This window comes from Lissotriton helveticus, chromosome 6 (genome assembly GCF_964261635.1).
Source record: "Lissotriton helveticus chromosome 6, aLisHel1.1, whole genome shotgun sequence".
Classification (NCBI taxonomy): domain Eukaryota; kingdom Metazoa; phylum Chordata; class Amphibia; order Caudata; family Salamandridae; genus Lissotriton; species Lissotriton helveticus.
This window is the reverse complement of record NC_136067.1, coordinates 34,739,500-34,755,975: the sequence shown is the minus strand read 5'-3', so window position 1 is coordinate 34,755,975 and position 16,476 is coordinate 34,739,500. Positions and strand designations below refer to the sequence as shown.

The window sequence follows — 16,476 nt, the reverse complement described above, 5'->3', positions numbered from 1 at the left end:
TTATGTGTAGGGCCAATGCAGGTTTGGGTCAGGGCTCGGTCATCCAGGAAGCTTCTGAGGCAGTTGACAATTGTGTCGTTGTTGTCATTCCAGTGGAGATTGAAATCGCCAAGGAAAATTTGGTTGTTATTCATACCGTTGTTAGTTGAAATCATATCCATGAGTTGTTCCGAGAAGATGAGATTGTCACCTGGTGGATGGTAGATAATGTGCAGAGAGCAAGCTTGTTTGCCGTTACTGCTAAGGTCTAAGCAGAAGTATTCGCAAGACGTGAAGACCGGGGACGTGGCTCTATTTACAGTGATGTCACTACGATGAATACAGGCTATACCTCCACCTGTCTTACCGATTCTATCCAATCTGATGATGTTGTAGTTCGGGGGAACTAGAATGTCCAGCAATGGGTTGGAAGAATCAGTTAGGCAGGTTTCCGTTAACAATAACAAGTCTAGTTCTTGTGAGATGATGAGATCAGCTATATCTGTAGCATGTCTGGAAGCAGATCTGCAATTTAGGAGTGTGCATTTGAGACGGGGAGTAAGGAGGGAATAGGAGGGGTCTTGGGTCAGAGGAACGTTTCTAAGGTTGCTCTTGTCGATCCCTCTATTGTTGTGTCTGGCTACTCTCAGTGGGTTAGGGTGGAGAGAAGGGATGGTTGACTGAGTTGCGGCAATGCAATTAGAGGGGGACGGTTCATAGGATTGAAGGAGAGATAGTATATCACTCTCGGAGAGCGGATTGAAGCTTCGCTTAGGATGAGAACGCCTATGGAGGCGGGGAACTGAGATCCGATTGGGTGGAATAAGTTTAGGGGTGTGAGTTATGTGTTGTGGTCAGTAGTTCCGGTTAGAGGATCTTGAGGAAAAGTTACGCCAAGGTTGGGTGGCTATCAGATCCCTAAAAGATTGGAGTTCCTATTTAATATGGAGTAGTGCTAACATTATTTCCTCACATCTAAGGTCGGGATCAGTTATGAGTGGAGTAGGAGTCTGAGGACTGTATGTGGACGGCTGCAGAGGTGCGGGTAAGGATAAAGTTGGAGGTAGTATAGTGAGAGAGGGTGGATAAGAGGGGGCTGTAGCGGTCTGAGTTGAGGGGGTGGGTGGTTGAAAGTTGGGTGGGGAGGGGGAAGTAGGGGGCGGGGGTGATCATCCGGTAGCCTATTCACATCGCGGTAGTGAGAAAACAAGACCTGTGCCAAACTAGGACTACGGAGGGGGTAGATGTTGAGGGGAGAATACGTATGATGGGAATCAATATAGGGTAGCGGTGCTGAGATCGGCGGGATGTTGAAGGATGTGGCTGGCTGTAATGTAGGAGTGGTGAGGATTAATGAGGGCATGGGGAACTCAGAGGCTAGTGTGTTGTCGTTAATTTCCTGGGAAGTCAGGACATGAGGCAAAGCATGGCTTTGAATGGGGAGGCTGATACAGGGTGAGAGCTTGGGAGGGGTGGCAATAAAGAGCAAGGGAGTTGAGATAAGAGAGGTGTTGGTGTGGGGGGGTATCTATCGTCTTATAATGTAGGGGTTCAGGATCCGTTGGTGGGCCAAGTGCTGAATCGATCGTATCGCGAGACCGAATGAGTGGGCTAGTTGGAGTGCGAGGTTAGAGGGGGCCGCTTGTGTGTGGATAATGTAAGATTCAGACGCCAGGGGTGGGTGGGTAGGACATGACTGAAGGGGGCAGGGGGGTTGGAGGTCTAAGATGTCAGAGTGGTTGGGTGAGGAAACTTCATGTGTGATGGTACTGGAAGGAGATTGAAGTAAATATTGGGAACCCACCAGAGGTTTGGACACTAGGTTTTTGATGGTAGGGAAGATGTTGTCCATGAGAGAAAGATTGCGGTCTGTGGCTTGGATAAGGATAGTACCGTTATTATACATGGTGATGGTTGCTGTTGCTTGGAAGAAGAGGGGGGCGCAATATATAAGCTAATACCATGCGCGGTTTTCCTTGAAGAAGAGATCGAGAGAGAAGTAATGAATGCTTTTCTCCATTGGGCTCTTCGTTTTGTATGGAGAATGAGGTCTGTGGTTGTGGTCCTGTTGTGCGTTGAAAAATAAGTGTCGGCAAATAGTTTCGGGGTGCCGTTTTATAAAACTATGTTTGAATCGTTTGGCTGATTTTTTTTTTTTGTGAGGTCAGAGGGGTAAATGATGTTGTAGGAGTGTGCACCTGCAGGTTCCATTATAAGGGCAGCCAATAGGAGAGGTGGTAAAAGGTGTGTTGAAGAAGAGATAGTGCCCTCGTGGTGGAGTGTGGTGGGAGGGAGGGGTGGGAAGAGGAGAGTCGGTGCGGAGGGGGGAGGGCAGTCCCTGGAGAGGTGGTTGAGGGTAGAGTCACAGTGGGCCTGGGTGTGAACCTGGCTGCGGGATGTGGATACAGTCACTGCAGAGGAGATTGTGGGTAGGAAGAAGCGTGCTGGGTCAATCTCTGGGAGTTGGAGCTATGGAGCTTTTAGCGGGACGAACCTGGGTGGCTTGGCTGGCTCGCAGTTGAAGGCAGGCTGAGTCTGTCCATCTATGGAGCTTTTTTTCAAATTTGGTCCAAAGTTCTCCGAACTTCTTCCTGAAGTTCCTAAAGCGGTCCCAAAGTGTCTCAAACGTACACCAAGGGTCTGGAAGCTCCAAGATGGTCCTTGAAAGTTGAGGACTACAGTTCCCACAATCCACTGGTACAAAACCCTTACAAATCCACTGATGGGTCTCCAAGGTGTAGATTTAGTTGCTGATGTTCCAGTGGAGCTCTTTTAGCCTGTAGCTTTCAGGGAGTCCCCTCTTTAGTTCTTTTCCAGCAAGATAATCCACAGGGCTGCAGTCTCAGATGGTGCAGTCTTCAGAGGGCAGGCCTTAGAATTCTATGCACAGCAACATCTTCTCAGCAGGGCACTTCTTGCTTTATTCAGTTTCAAGCAGCAGATCGGGAGGGCTCTGTCCCTCTCAGAAACGTATTCAAAATTCTCTGGGTCAAGCACCAGGTCACTCCTGACCAATGAGAGCAGGGTAACTCCACAAGGCGGTGACCACATCCTGTAGAGTGTGGCATTATTTTGTCCCAGAGTGCATCAAATCTTCCAAATCCATAATGGCTGATTTTTCCAGCAGAGAGTCAAGACATGGCTAAACACACCCCCAGGGATGGCTTATTTCCCTAGACTCTCCCACTACCATCTGCACATACCTTCCTTAAGCCTAGCCCTGACTCTGGGTCAAAAGTGTAACTGACAACCAGGCTTCCCCTCTGCCTTTGAAGAGCATGGTTTACAACTCCACCCCTGGCCTGGCATTCCTATGGACAATCACACTGCCCTCCCAGCAGAGCTGGTAACCCCAGGGGCTCTTTATCACATCTTCAAAGCAGCCTGGCTAATCCACTTAACTCTGACCATTCAGGGCAGACCACTGGAAGTCTGAATTTGGACTTGCAAAAAAGAAAGCCTTAACTTCTTGTATGTACACTTTAGGAGAAATTCGACAATGATATTGTTGGATTTACTACTACCATTCTGGGAAGTCTTTGAATGGTCAGACTAGTCCTCTCCTATCGAGAGATATTAACCACTAACTTCCTACCATGTTAACCTATGTAACAAGGGATTTGCAATGGGAAAAATGACTTGGGCCATTTTTCCAGCACCAGGACTTATAAAATAGGTTTTTGTAAGTACTTGCCTTATATCTACAGGAATCCCACCCCATGTGCAACTATGGGAGACTTTAGGGGTTCTGAATCTGTAGAAATATTGCGGATGCTCCTTTTACTGTGCTTCTAGCATCAAAGTCGAATTTGAGCAGCACTTTACCACAATGTGGGGAGTGACATTTCACTTTACCCAGACATATAAAAACTAATTTGTACCTAATAGATAACTGACCACCCACCCCGGGATACCTAGGGGAGACCCTGGGGATCCCTAAGATCCCAAAACATTGTAGGTTATCCCATTTTTAAGTGCCCCTACCACCAAAGTCGAGTTTGGGCACAATTTACTTTTTAAAAGCAATCCTGGCACCAAAGACTGGTTTTAAACTGACCTCAGACTTCAGCAGTGCACACATGCAAGTGCAGAAAAAGCTGCTGGCCTCTAAACTGCCATGCCCTGGGGACTTCTGGGCAGTTTTAATCCCCTGCCCTATTATATACTAGGGGCTTATGGGGTAAATCATGCCAATTACAGGGGTACCCTACCATAGTGTACCCTAGTCCTAGTGTATGTTAGTTGTTTAACTGTAGTCTAATGTGTTCCTTTCTGTTTAGTACTAGCCCTGGTTAGGCAGAGCCCATGGTCAGTCAAAATCAGTTTCCACCAGCATCAAGCAAAATATTGGGTGGTGCCCAGGGTGCAGGATGACTTGGCAACACCATTTTCTTCTATATTGCTACTCTTACTCTGTGGGCCTGGGACTTGTCAAATGGACATGCTCATTTTTCTGTAAATGTTGCTCTGACTTTCATTGCTGTCGCGTTTATGCCTGAACATTGACCCAAAACCATCCCAATGAGCACAAACAGCAAATGGCATGCATTCGTACATTTTTCATTTGCCTTGATTGCAAAATACACAACAGATATTAGTTGGTTATGTCAGAGAATGGGACCGATAGGCAAACTACTGCCATGATTTTGATGAAAAACCATATGTCCGTGCTGTGTCGGAATTGTTGAAGTGATATTTGCTGTTACAAATCAGTCTGTTGTACATATTAGCTGAAATTTGGCTTTCTTCATTGTTTGCAAAAATGTGCGATTTTAGATTTCAATAAAAAACTGAATGCTCTTTATGTCTGTGCGGGGTACCAATAAGAATACGTCAAAATGGTCACCATCATCGTGGACTACTATTGAAAAATAACAGATAGATTGATCATTAGAAAGAGAATAACTTTAGTTCTTCTTATACTTGTCTTACCTGGATGTTTTGTATTTCAGGCTTATTCCGTGGAGACTGTGGATGAGACCCGGAAGAAACCTGGAAACACTTGCGCAAAAGAAAAGAAGACCAGGAACTTTACAGACAGAAATACCTTTCTTATATATTTCTATTAATTCTTCTCTTCTCCATCTGAATAATTAAGACGAGTGGCACTGATTTCCATCTTGCTGATTGACAATGAAGAGATTTCTAATGCCAAGTTCGTCTGAGCAAAGTGAAGTTGCAGGTTCTTCTGACAAAAAAGAGGACGGGAAACGGAAAGCCAAGTGCAGAAAGTACGATGACCGGTATCTGGATTATGGTTTCACGTGTGTTCGGGTTAATAATGAGGAGCGTCCTCAATGTGTAATCTGTTTAAAAGTTTTGGCTGTGGAATCCATGCTTCCAAGTAAACTTAAGCGGCATCTTGAAAGTCTTCACCCCAATGTGGTCGGAAAGCCAAGGGAATTCTTTTTAAGAAAAGCCAAACTACAAAAGTCCACTTTCTCAAAACAAGCCAAAATTAATAGTAATTCCCTCTTGTCTTCATATCAAGTGGCCCATCAAGTTGCACAGAGTAAAGAACCCCACACAATTGCCGAAGAGCTGATTTTGCCTGCTGCTGTTGCTATGGCAACAATCATGCTTGGCGAAAATGCGGGTAAACAGCTGCTGAAAGTGCCTCTTTCTAATAATACTATCAGCCAGAGGATAAATGATATGGCTGAAGATATTAACGATCAGCTCATCTGTAATCTAAGAGGCAAAGACTTTGCACTCCAGTTGGATGAGGCAACAGACCACCACAAAGATACCCATCTTATTTGCTATGTCAGGTTTCTATACGAAAGAAAAATTGTTGAGGATTTGTTGTTCTGTAAAAAAATCAAAGGTGGGACTACAGGTCAAGACTTGTACGCGGTTGTGGATGATTTTATGCAACAGAATCAAATTGACTGGGAGAGATGTGTTGGAGTTTGTACAGATGGGGGTCGTTCAATGGCCGGATGCTACCAAGGACTTCAAGCTCACATACGATCTAAAGTGCCTAATGCTGTTTGGACACACTGTATAATAAACAGAGAAGCACTGGTAGCAGGAAACCTTAGTGAAGAACTGCATGGTGTTCTGAAAATAGTCATCAAAGTGGTAAATTATCTTAAAACAAGACCAATAAAAGCACCATTTTTTGCTGAACTGTGTGAGGACATGGGTGCCGACCACTCATGCCTCTTGTCCTACAGCAGTTCTCGGTGGCTGTCTCTTGGTAACTCCCTGCTGAGAGTGTATGAGCTGAGGAATGAAATATACTCCTATCTACACGATGATGAACATTGTTTTGCTGACAAATTTATTGATGCAGACTTTCTAATACAAATGGCTTTTCTTTCTAATCTATTTGAAAAACTGAATGCACTGAACAAGTCCTTGCAAGGCAATAATACTAACTTCCTGCAACTGTCAGACAAAGTTTCAGGCTTTAAGAAGAAAGTGATCCTTTGGGAAAGCAGTGTAAGCAAAGGTGACTATAAATGTTTTCCTTCATTGGCCCAGTTTCTGCAGGACAATGAGAAGGCGTTAAAGGAGGAACTGAGGACAGTTTTTGTTCTGTATTTGTCTCAACTGCGTTTTTACCTTGACAAATATTTTCCAGAGGAAGAAGTAGAGCCAATAAAATGGGTGAGAGACCCCTTCAACGCTGAGATACCTCAGCATTTCAACCACGAGGAAGCAGAACAGCTTATTGATGTTTCATGTGACTTTACATCGAAAGTAAGGTTCCGGTCTCAGTCACTGCTTGAGTTCTGGTGCCAAATTGGAGATGAATACCCTATGATCAGCAAGAGAGCCCTGCGTGTTTTGCTCCCGTTTGCTACTTCGTACCTTTGTGATGCTGGTTTCGTCGCAGTTGCAGTGGTAAAGTCAAAATATAGTGCAAAAATTAACCTTGAAAAAGAAATGCGTGTTTTGATGTCAAAAATAACTCCAAGATTTCAGGAGCTATGTAAGGAAAAACAAGAACCTCCACCTCACTAAGATAATTAAGGTAAATTCGGACTCTGTTGTTTTTCCTGTTCATTAAAAAAGATATTTTATTATACAGAAGTTTATAAACTGTTGTGTGGTTAAAAAAAGTCATGGAAACGTATTTGTCTATTAATCTTGTGTATCATTTCTCACTTAACGAGTTTTTCCACCCGCCCACCGTAAAAACATGGTGGGGAGCCACGGCCAATTAGGTCAAGGGAGCCACAAGTCAAATAAGTTTGGGAACCACTGGTTGAAGGCGTCCCCAGGAGTCCTTCCCACCCACTAGCTCTTGGTAGGCGTAATTGCGGCATCTCCAGGCACCCACCTCTGAACACTCCTGGATCGCAGTAAGATCAGAAGTGGACTGAACCTGCTGTCTTGGACAGCCTCTCATGCACACAGGACAAAGACATGGACTCAAAGGGTGGGTCATGACTCTGACCCCCTGTTCAAGCTACAGGGATAAAACAACTTACAAGAAACCTTTCCTGCAACTGAATCTGAACTGGAACCTGCTTTTGGCCACTGTCTGACACCTTGTGAATCTCTAAACTACATCCCCTGAGCTCCTGGAGGTTTTAGACATACTGCTGTGGTGGATGGAGTTTAAAATAGGAAGGTAAAATTTGACTAGGACAAACCTGGTTGATGTATCTGCCCCGAGCTCCATTGAGGTTCTGGCCTAATGTGACCAACCCATCGAAGTTTGTGTTAAAATATTGGTGGGCAGGCATTTGTTTGTTTCTCATCTGGTTAGGTGGAAAGGGCACAGCCAGTTCAAGGCAATACCACATACCCCCCTGTAATTTAAAATTTCATACACGGTCAAGAAGTCCAAGAGACTATAAGTAGCTGCATGATCTGTAGTCACGGTTTCCAAGAACTTCTCAGAATAATGTGATAGTATATGTTTACCTGTATGAGCTCTGAAACCTGATTGGTACTCCAACAGCAGTACCTCTGAAGTTGGAATATTACAAATGACTCGGTTATCCTATTACAAAAAAGGCATGGAGGAGATTGGGCATTAGTTACTAATGTCTGTATCAAGACCCACCTTCTCTTTTGTGAATAAGTAGCTACAGCTTCCTCAGATCATTCATGTAGGACCTGTTGAAGAGATGTGCGTACTATAATAGCAATATCCTCTGCAAAAGAAGATGTATCTTTTTACAGTGGCGCTCAAGGCATTTAACATAGAAACTACTCATCACAATAACCGTTGACAACCCAGAATAGATCTTGAAATAGTCCTATGTAGTGTTATAATAGAAATTCAGTGCCAAAATAGGGTCCTAAAAATATTCAACCTATTATAGTTTGTGCTTGCTCGAGTTTATTTTGGGGATTGAAAAGCGGCAAGGGGTGCATTCACACCACATTTTCAGTTATTTGAAACCAAACATGCAGTAGAAATCCACAAGAAGAAAAGTTTGTGTTAATCCAGCATGAATCCTGGGAAGATGAAAAAAGCATTTGCAATGCAATAGGTCTCGCAGTTACCAGAGTTTAAGCTAATGGCATTGTAAACGACAATGCCTTTTATTTGTTTTTAAAACTAAAACAAAAATAAAAGGTATTGTTATTTGCAATGTCAATAGCTCAAACTCTCATAAATGCGATACCTGTTGCATTGCAAATGCTTGTTACTTCAGGTGTTGGGAGATAAGTGACTTGCCCAGAATCACAGGATGGTTTCCCACTTTCAAGTCGGCAGGTTTGGATGTAACACCACCTCCTTTTTAGTTTAATAAAAGCTTCACAGCGAGGCCTATGCAAATGCACACACCCTCCAGGAAGGCTTCTCTTATTTCACAACCTCCTGATCCCTCCCATAGCCTCGGGGCCAGGGCCTTGCATAGGAGGGGGTGAAGAAAAAGGACACAACTGCTGCTCCAAGGGGGCTGAGATGTAGATGGCCCACAGTCTGAGAACCCCGGACCCCCAGCGGGGTCCCTGCATACTCCCTCTTCCACCATTGCATGAATGTGATGGCCTGGCATGGGAGGGGTCAGGGGCAAGACGCTTCTTCTGGGTTTAGCCGTCCCCATGGGGGCCGAGGTAAGAATGGCCCAACAAATGGAGCAAAACCTGGCCCCCAGTAGGTCCGATGATGACAATTATCAGTTACCACCCTTGCACGCCCACCATAGCCTGAAGTGCTATGGCCCGTCCTGGCATGGCAGGAAAGAAGCTGGGGCCCTGAAAAAATACGACCCACGTAACACCCTTAGGCACTAGCGCTTTGGCCAATGCCCGATTGCCTGCCTTCCCAATCCGACCCTGGTGGTGACAAAGAGCTGCTTTTCATTGGTTCCCAGGCTGGCAGGGATATGTCCTTGTCACTTAGGCTCCACTCCCACGTCCATAATCTTCAGCTTCTGCAGCACATGGCAGTTTGATAAATCACAGGAGTGAGGGTGTGCCTGGTCTCCGGGGGCTAGGAAGAGAACTTCATGCTTGGGAGGAGGCCCTCAGAGGAGCCTAGTTGTTGGCATAACCGCATCTGTAACGCCCATAGCTGTTCCACAAAATAGCACACTGATGTCAGAGCACAGCTTCCCAAGCTTTGATGTAATGGATAAGCAAGTCCAACCACAGGACTATATGCTTGGGCAAAATGGTAGACCCCAGCTTAGATACCGGATTGCGTGGAGGAAGCCTTGGCCGCCACAAGGTTGTGACTCTGTTTGACTTTCCTGATCTGTGGGACTTTTAAAACTGGAACTGTGTAGCTTAATTTTGACACCCTCTGCTTTTTGCTCCACCGCAACCACGTGTCATCTTGCTAACAACTCAAACAACCAAATGGACACTTTATGGACATTATACTATGCAACAGTGGATTAACACACACAATTGAATAGCTATTGTTCCAAGTACCGCAATAACAACTGATAATTAAGTACATACATTTTTTATAATGGTATACATATAAGCCATACATCGATTTATTAATATAGGACTTTGAATTAATTCTACATTGATTGCTAGAGTGAGGTCTAATTCTGCTTCACCTCGCTCTTACAGATTCACTCAAATATTTTTGTCACCTAAATGTTCAGGATAGTCCTTTGGGAGCAACTGTTTATTTTGCCACTCCAGAAACTAAAACCAGTGATCTGAGTGCAGAGGCCCAGCAGATGGCACACGAGGTTGGGGGACCCCAGTCGTGTGCACCCGCGGGGCAGCGAAGTGACAAGCACTACTACCCACAAAAGAGGTAACAAGGGCACTGAATAACACAGGATCTTCTCTTTGTATCTGGCAGGAACAACAAGGTTAAAATGCCCTAGTTCCAAAATGTAGAATTAGTGCTAAAATGGTCTTCAAGAGGACCTGCTATGGATGCCGCTTCTGCCTCCTATACCCTGGAGGCGGCACATGGGTCACGCAGCAGCGGTAAATGTTCTCCTGTAGAGAGTGAACCCACGGTACGGTCATACTGCGGTGGGACACACACTTGTTGACCTCTCATTGCACTGCACTTATGTGGTATATAAATAAATAATACCGGATCTATTTTTGAATGAATGAATGAATAACAGATAGCTCAATAAATAAGAGTCAAGATTCGAGGTAGTAGGAGTTTTGCAGGTTTAATACAGCATAAGGACAGGAACAGGACAACCTGCATAGGAATAGGATGACAGGGCCCAGCAGCTGCTGGGGCTGGGATGAGCGCGCTAACTTTTAATAACAATACACGAGCATATATACATAGCGCAAACACATAGCATTACATTGCAGTAGGCGTAGCAGTGGGTGGAGCAGAAGGCGTGACGCGTAGCAGTCGCGAAAGATAAGAGTAAAAAGAAGGTGTAACTCAGACATGTGATGCAAACGTAACAGAATATGTCATGAATGGGCGGAAACATAGGAGGGGGCTACCTAAGGAGCCGGGACCTCTAACCTAATGGTGCGCACAAACTGGTAATGACGTGTTACGAGGAGAAGCTGGGGGCTATGAACTCTGTGCTAGGAGCAGAGACTAAAGTCTGGAGGGTCGGAGCGACATGTACCTAAACCCTATCTAGTATCTGATGTTTAGGGAACATGTTGATATAAACTAGAAGTCATGAGGGGAAAAGCTAACTGACTCTAAGACTGAAGCAGGCATTTATTCTACATGTAGTGCGTGATGAAGAATATTAAATGACCATTAAATACAGTATTTCTCTTAATATGGAGCCGAATAGGCTAGACAATGACGGAAACTATTGATGCAGTTCAGTAGCTTAGGAATGCAGAGAAGGAGGACTAAACTGATAACTGGAATCATAACATAGTCTTGGCAGACTCAGAGACTGAGCCAAGCTGCACCGGGCACTGTGAGGCAGGAAGTAAGTGAAAGGTCGAGGATACAGGTGGGGGCTGTATCGCTCCTCAGCGAGGCTTCAGGAGACAGGGGCTGAATCTGATGTCCGGGCCCTGTTGAGGCCTGGAAACGGGGACTTTATAATGAAATAACGTGCACACTGAGAAGCGTGGCAACATTACTTTACATAAGCCTGATATTCGTAGTATTCACGGGGACTGGAAAATGACATACCAGAGGTGGACACAACTGTAATTGCGTCTTGAATCGGACATGGGGAATACATATGCATATTGGTCATGCACACATAACATATGATGGATGACACGTAGGGACACAGAACATGGCAAAATTTACTTTTCCACATTCCCTCCTTGTCACTACGTTTCCATCAGGAAACATCAATATTCATGATACCGTCTATCATTTCATACAGTACCATTTGTTCATCTCGAATTGTCTTGGAACGAGATTTAGAACGGGGCTTGGGACTAGGAATACAAGAGGTAGCACACATGCCGCAAATCGCAGGGCCATATTGTATACAGAGGCAGCAGCTGAATATGATTGCTACTGCGATACCTAGAAGGGACAGGACTTTCCATCCCCAGGCGGAAATTATATTCCAGAACCAACCGGACCATGTCCAGGTGCCTGGATCTTGGTGTAACAGATGGGCAATTTTATGAAGTCTGGTTATAGCTGAATAAACAGACGGCGCGTTATTTGGAATGAAAATGCAGCAACTAGATCCGATAAGTCTACAGGCCCCGCCCCTATCGGCCAGTATGACGTCAAGGACGAGACGATTCTGGAGCACAACGATTCTCATAAAGGATTGCTCTTCGGTTAAGTTACCTAGAGCGGAGGCAGTCTCATCTACTACAGCTTCAAGGGTTCTTGTTAACCTACGGATTAGCTTACTATTTACGACTGTACCTAAATAAGGGAACACACCTTTATCAATATCAATGAATTGCTCTGCAGTAGTTTCAGTATAATCGACAATCGGGAGGTTTCTCTTGTGTCTAGTATGTACTAGGAAGGAATTCCTATGGTAGTCAGGTGGGGCTAGAAAAACAGGTGGCAGTAGGAAGGCAATGTAACAGGTTCCCTCCCAATCGAGGGGCAGACGAACATATGCAGTTTGACCACAAACAAAATAAGAATGACGTGAAGCTTTAAAAATAGATTTCCCACTGTCACTATACTGGATAATAGTAGTACAATCACTATGTCCTACGTGTACAGAACCATAATTACGGACACATAATTCGCCTTTGACTGGTAATACTGAAATAGCAGGTGAGTCTGGAGTAGTATCAGACTGAACATTCAGGACCATGAAATTCGAAGAATAGTTACCTAAATTATACACTTCATTTTCTAGATCTAAACCTGTTCTGTGGGGGAAACCTTGCTTGTCTGGGAAACATGTACTGTTAAGAAAAGACATATCTGTTGAGGATGACGTTAACGTGGACCATGCTCCACACGAACCATTATGTGAAAAAGGATAAGGAAAAAGTGGCAGAACTCCCTTCGACGTCTGGAAAGGGGGGAGTCGACCACACACCCAGCAATTAGTGGCATTGCTGGTCTGGTGTGAATAATGCAACATGCGGATGAAGGTATTGTTACGCATAGCGAGGCGGTATGAATATTCGTGAGGAGGCAGATCACTAAACGTGTGTTCTACTGTAACATTAGAATGCTTATTTACATGAGGAACTGGAAAACACAGGAAAAATGCGTAACTAGTGCAGGAAATCATTATGCTGATAAATAATATGAAACTTAGAAAAACGATACATCGGTTTGAGTTTGAAATAACTCTCTCACTATGGGGGTCTATTTTATACATGTCAGAAACAGTCTAACCGTTTCACCTAGGGGAGGACTTAGACAATCAAACTGACTGACTTATTTTACTAGACCGGAGTTTTTGCTTATACTCCTGCTGCGGAGTTTTCTCTACCAAGGGAGGGGTTGTGTCAATGTCATTTGCGGGACAGTCCTTAGGAACAATGTTTTGGCAATCCTTCGAATCCTGGGAAATGTTCTTAAAGACGGGTTTCAGTCCTTTAAAAAGTTTAACATGAGAAAGGTGCACCCAGCCCTTGCGTCCTTCCAACTTCACGGCTGTACGGGTGGTGAGGAGGACCTGTCGGGGCTCTTTCCAACGAGGCTCCAGCGGACTTGATCTGTCAAAGTTCCGGACGAGCACCATCGAACCTGGAACAATCTCATGCGGTGCCACCTCGGTATTGTCTGGAAATGCGGCGGCAACCTGTGAACGACATGAGTTGAGGGCAGACATCAAGGAAGCTAGGTAATCTGTCTGTGGTATATAAATAAATAATACCGGATCTATTTTTGAATGAATGAATGAATAACAGATAGCTCAATAAATAAGAGTCAAGATTCGAGGTAGTAGGAGTTTTGCAGGTTTAATACAGCATAAGGACAGGAACAGGACAACCTGCATAGGAATAGGATGACAGGGCCCAGCAGCTGCTGGGGCTGGGATGAGCGCGCTAACTTTTAATAACAATACACGAGCATATATACATAGCGCAAACACATAGCATTACATTGCAGTAGGCGTAGCAGTGGGTGGAGCAGAAGGCGTGACGCGTAGCAGTCGCGAAAGATAAGAGTAAAAAGAAGGTGTAACTCAGACATGTGATGCAAACGTAACAGAATATGTCATGAATGGGCGGAAACATAGGAGGGGGCTACCTAAGGAGCCGGGACCTCTAACCTAATGGTGCGCACAAACTGGTAATGACGTGTTACGAGGAGAAGCTGGGGGCTATGAACTCTGTGCTAGGAGCAGAGACTAAAGTCTGGAGGGTCGGAGCGACATGTACCTAAACCCTATCTAGTATCTGATGTTTAGGGAACATGTTGATATAAACTAGAAGTCATGAGGGGAAAAGCTAACTGACTCTAAGACTGAAGCAGGCATTTATTCTACATGTAGTGCGTGATGAAGAATATTAAATGACCATTAAATACAGTATTTCTCTTAATATGGAGCCGAATAGGCTAGACAATGACGGAAACTATTGATGCAGTTCAGTAGCTTAGGAATGCAGAGAAGGAGGACTAAACTGATAACTGGAATCATAACATAGTCTTGGCAGACTCAGAGACTGAGCCAAGCTGCACCGGGCACTGTGAGGCAGGAAGTAAGTGAAAGGTCGAGGATACAGGTGGGGGCTGTATCGCTCCTCAGCGAGGCTTCAGGAGACAGGGGCTGAATCTGATGTCCGGGCCCTGTTGAGGCCTGGAAACGGGGACTTTATAATGAAATAACGTGCACACTGAGAAGCGTGGCAACATTACTTTACATAAGCCTGATATTCGTAGTATTCACGGGGACTGGAAAATGACATACCAGAGGTGGACACAACTGTAATTGCGTCTTGAATCGGACATGGGGAATACATATGCATATTGGTCATGCACACATAACATATGATGGATGACACGTAGGGACACAGAACATGGCAAAATTTACTTTTCCACATTCCCTCCTTGTCACTACGTTTCCATCAGGAAACATCAATATTCATGATACCGTCTATCATTTCATACAGTACCATTTGTTCATCTCGAATTGTCTTGGAACGAGATTTAGAACGGGGCTTGGGACTAGGAATACAAGAGGTAGCACACATGCCGCAAATCGCAGGGCCACATTGTATACAGAGGCAGCAGCTGAATATGATTGCTACTGCGATACCTAGAAGGGACAGGACTTTCCATCCCCAGGCGGAAATTATATTCCAGAACCAACCGGACCATGTCCAGGTGCCTGGATCTTGGTGTAACAGATGGGCAATTTTATGAAGTCTGGTTATAGCTGAATAAACAGACGGCGCGTTATTTGGAATGAAAATGCAGCAACTAGATCCGATAAGTCTACAGGCCCCGCCCCTATCGGCCAGTATGACGTCAAGGACGAGACGATTCTGGAGCACAACGATTCTCATAAAGGATTGCTCTTCGGTTAAGTTACCTAGAGCGGAGGCAGTCTCATCTACTACAGCTTCAAGGGTTCTTGTTAACCTACGGATTAGCTTACTATTTACGACTGTACCTAAATAAGGGAACACACCTTTATCAATATCAATGAATTGCTCTGCAGTAGTTTCAGTATAATCGACAATCGGGAGGTTTCTCTTGTGTCTAGTATGTACTAGGAAGGAATTCCTATGGTAGTCAGGTGGGGCTAGAAAAACAGGTGGCAGTAGGAAGGCAATGTAACAGGTTCCCTCCCAATCGAGGGGCAGACGAACATATGCAGTTTGACCACAAACAAAATAAGAATGACGTGAAGCTTTAAAAATAGATTTCCCACTGTCACTATACTGGATAATAGTAGTACAATCACTATGTCCTACGTGTACAGAACCATAATTACGGACACATAATTCGCCTTTGACTGGTAATACTGAAATAGCAGGTGAGTCTGGAGTAGTATCAGACTGAACATTCAGGACCATGAAATTCGAAGAATAGTTACCTAAATTATACACTTCATTTTCTAGATCTAAACCAGTTCTGTGGGGGAAACCTTGCTTGTCTGGGAAACATGTACTGTTAAGAAAAGACATATCTGTTGAGGATGACGTTAACGTGGACCATGCTCCACACGAACCATTATGTGAAAAAGGATAAGGAAAAAGTGGCAGAACTCCCTTCGACGTCTGGAAAGGGGGGAGTCGACCACACACCCAGCAATTAGTGGCATTGCTGGTCTGGTGTGAATAATGCAACATGCGGATGAAGGTATTGTTACGCATAGCGAGGCGGTATGAATATTCGTGAGGAGGCAGATCACTAAACGTGTGTTCTACTGTAACATTAGAATGCTTATTTACATGAGGAACTGGAAAACACAGGAAAAATGCGTAACTAGTGCAGGAAATCATTATGCTGATAAATAATATGAAACTTAGAAAAACGATACATCGGTTTGAGTTTGAAATAACTCTCTCACTATGGGGGTCTATTTTATACATGTCAGAAACAGTCTAACCGTTTCACCTAGGGGAGGACTTAGACAATCAAACTGACTGACTTATTTTACTAGACCGGAGTTTTTGCTTATACTCCTGCTGCGGAGTTTTCTCTACCAAGGGAGGGGTTGTGTCAATGTCATTTGCGGGACAGTCCATAGGAACAATGTTTTGGCAATCCTT

At 44.5% G+C, this 16,476-nt stretch overlaps 1 protein-coding gene across 5 annotated transcripts in view; it reads left to right on the top strand.

Annotated features, from left to right (window-relative positions):
* The window catches only part of LOC144762158 (zinc finger BED domain-containing protein 5-like), a 237,153-nt gene that overhangs the window by 93,093 nt on the left and 127,584 nt on the right, over window positions 1-16,476 (top strand). For 3 of the 5 annotated variants that reach the window (XM_078647317.1, XM_078647314.1, XM_078647318.1), the window contains one exon: window positions 4,932-7,927. In XM_078647317.1, the coding sequence (XP_078503443.1) occupies window positions 5,113-6,951 (1,839 nt within the window). In that variant the 5' untranslated portion in view covers window positions 4,932-5,112 and the 3' untranslated portion in view covers window positions 6,952-7,927. Of the gene's footprint in view, window positions 1-4,931; window positions 7,928-16,476 lie in introns of those variants that run through there. The other 2 variants (XM_078647316.1, XM_078647315.1) reach the window with 1 other exon arrangement.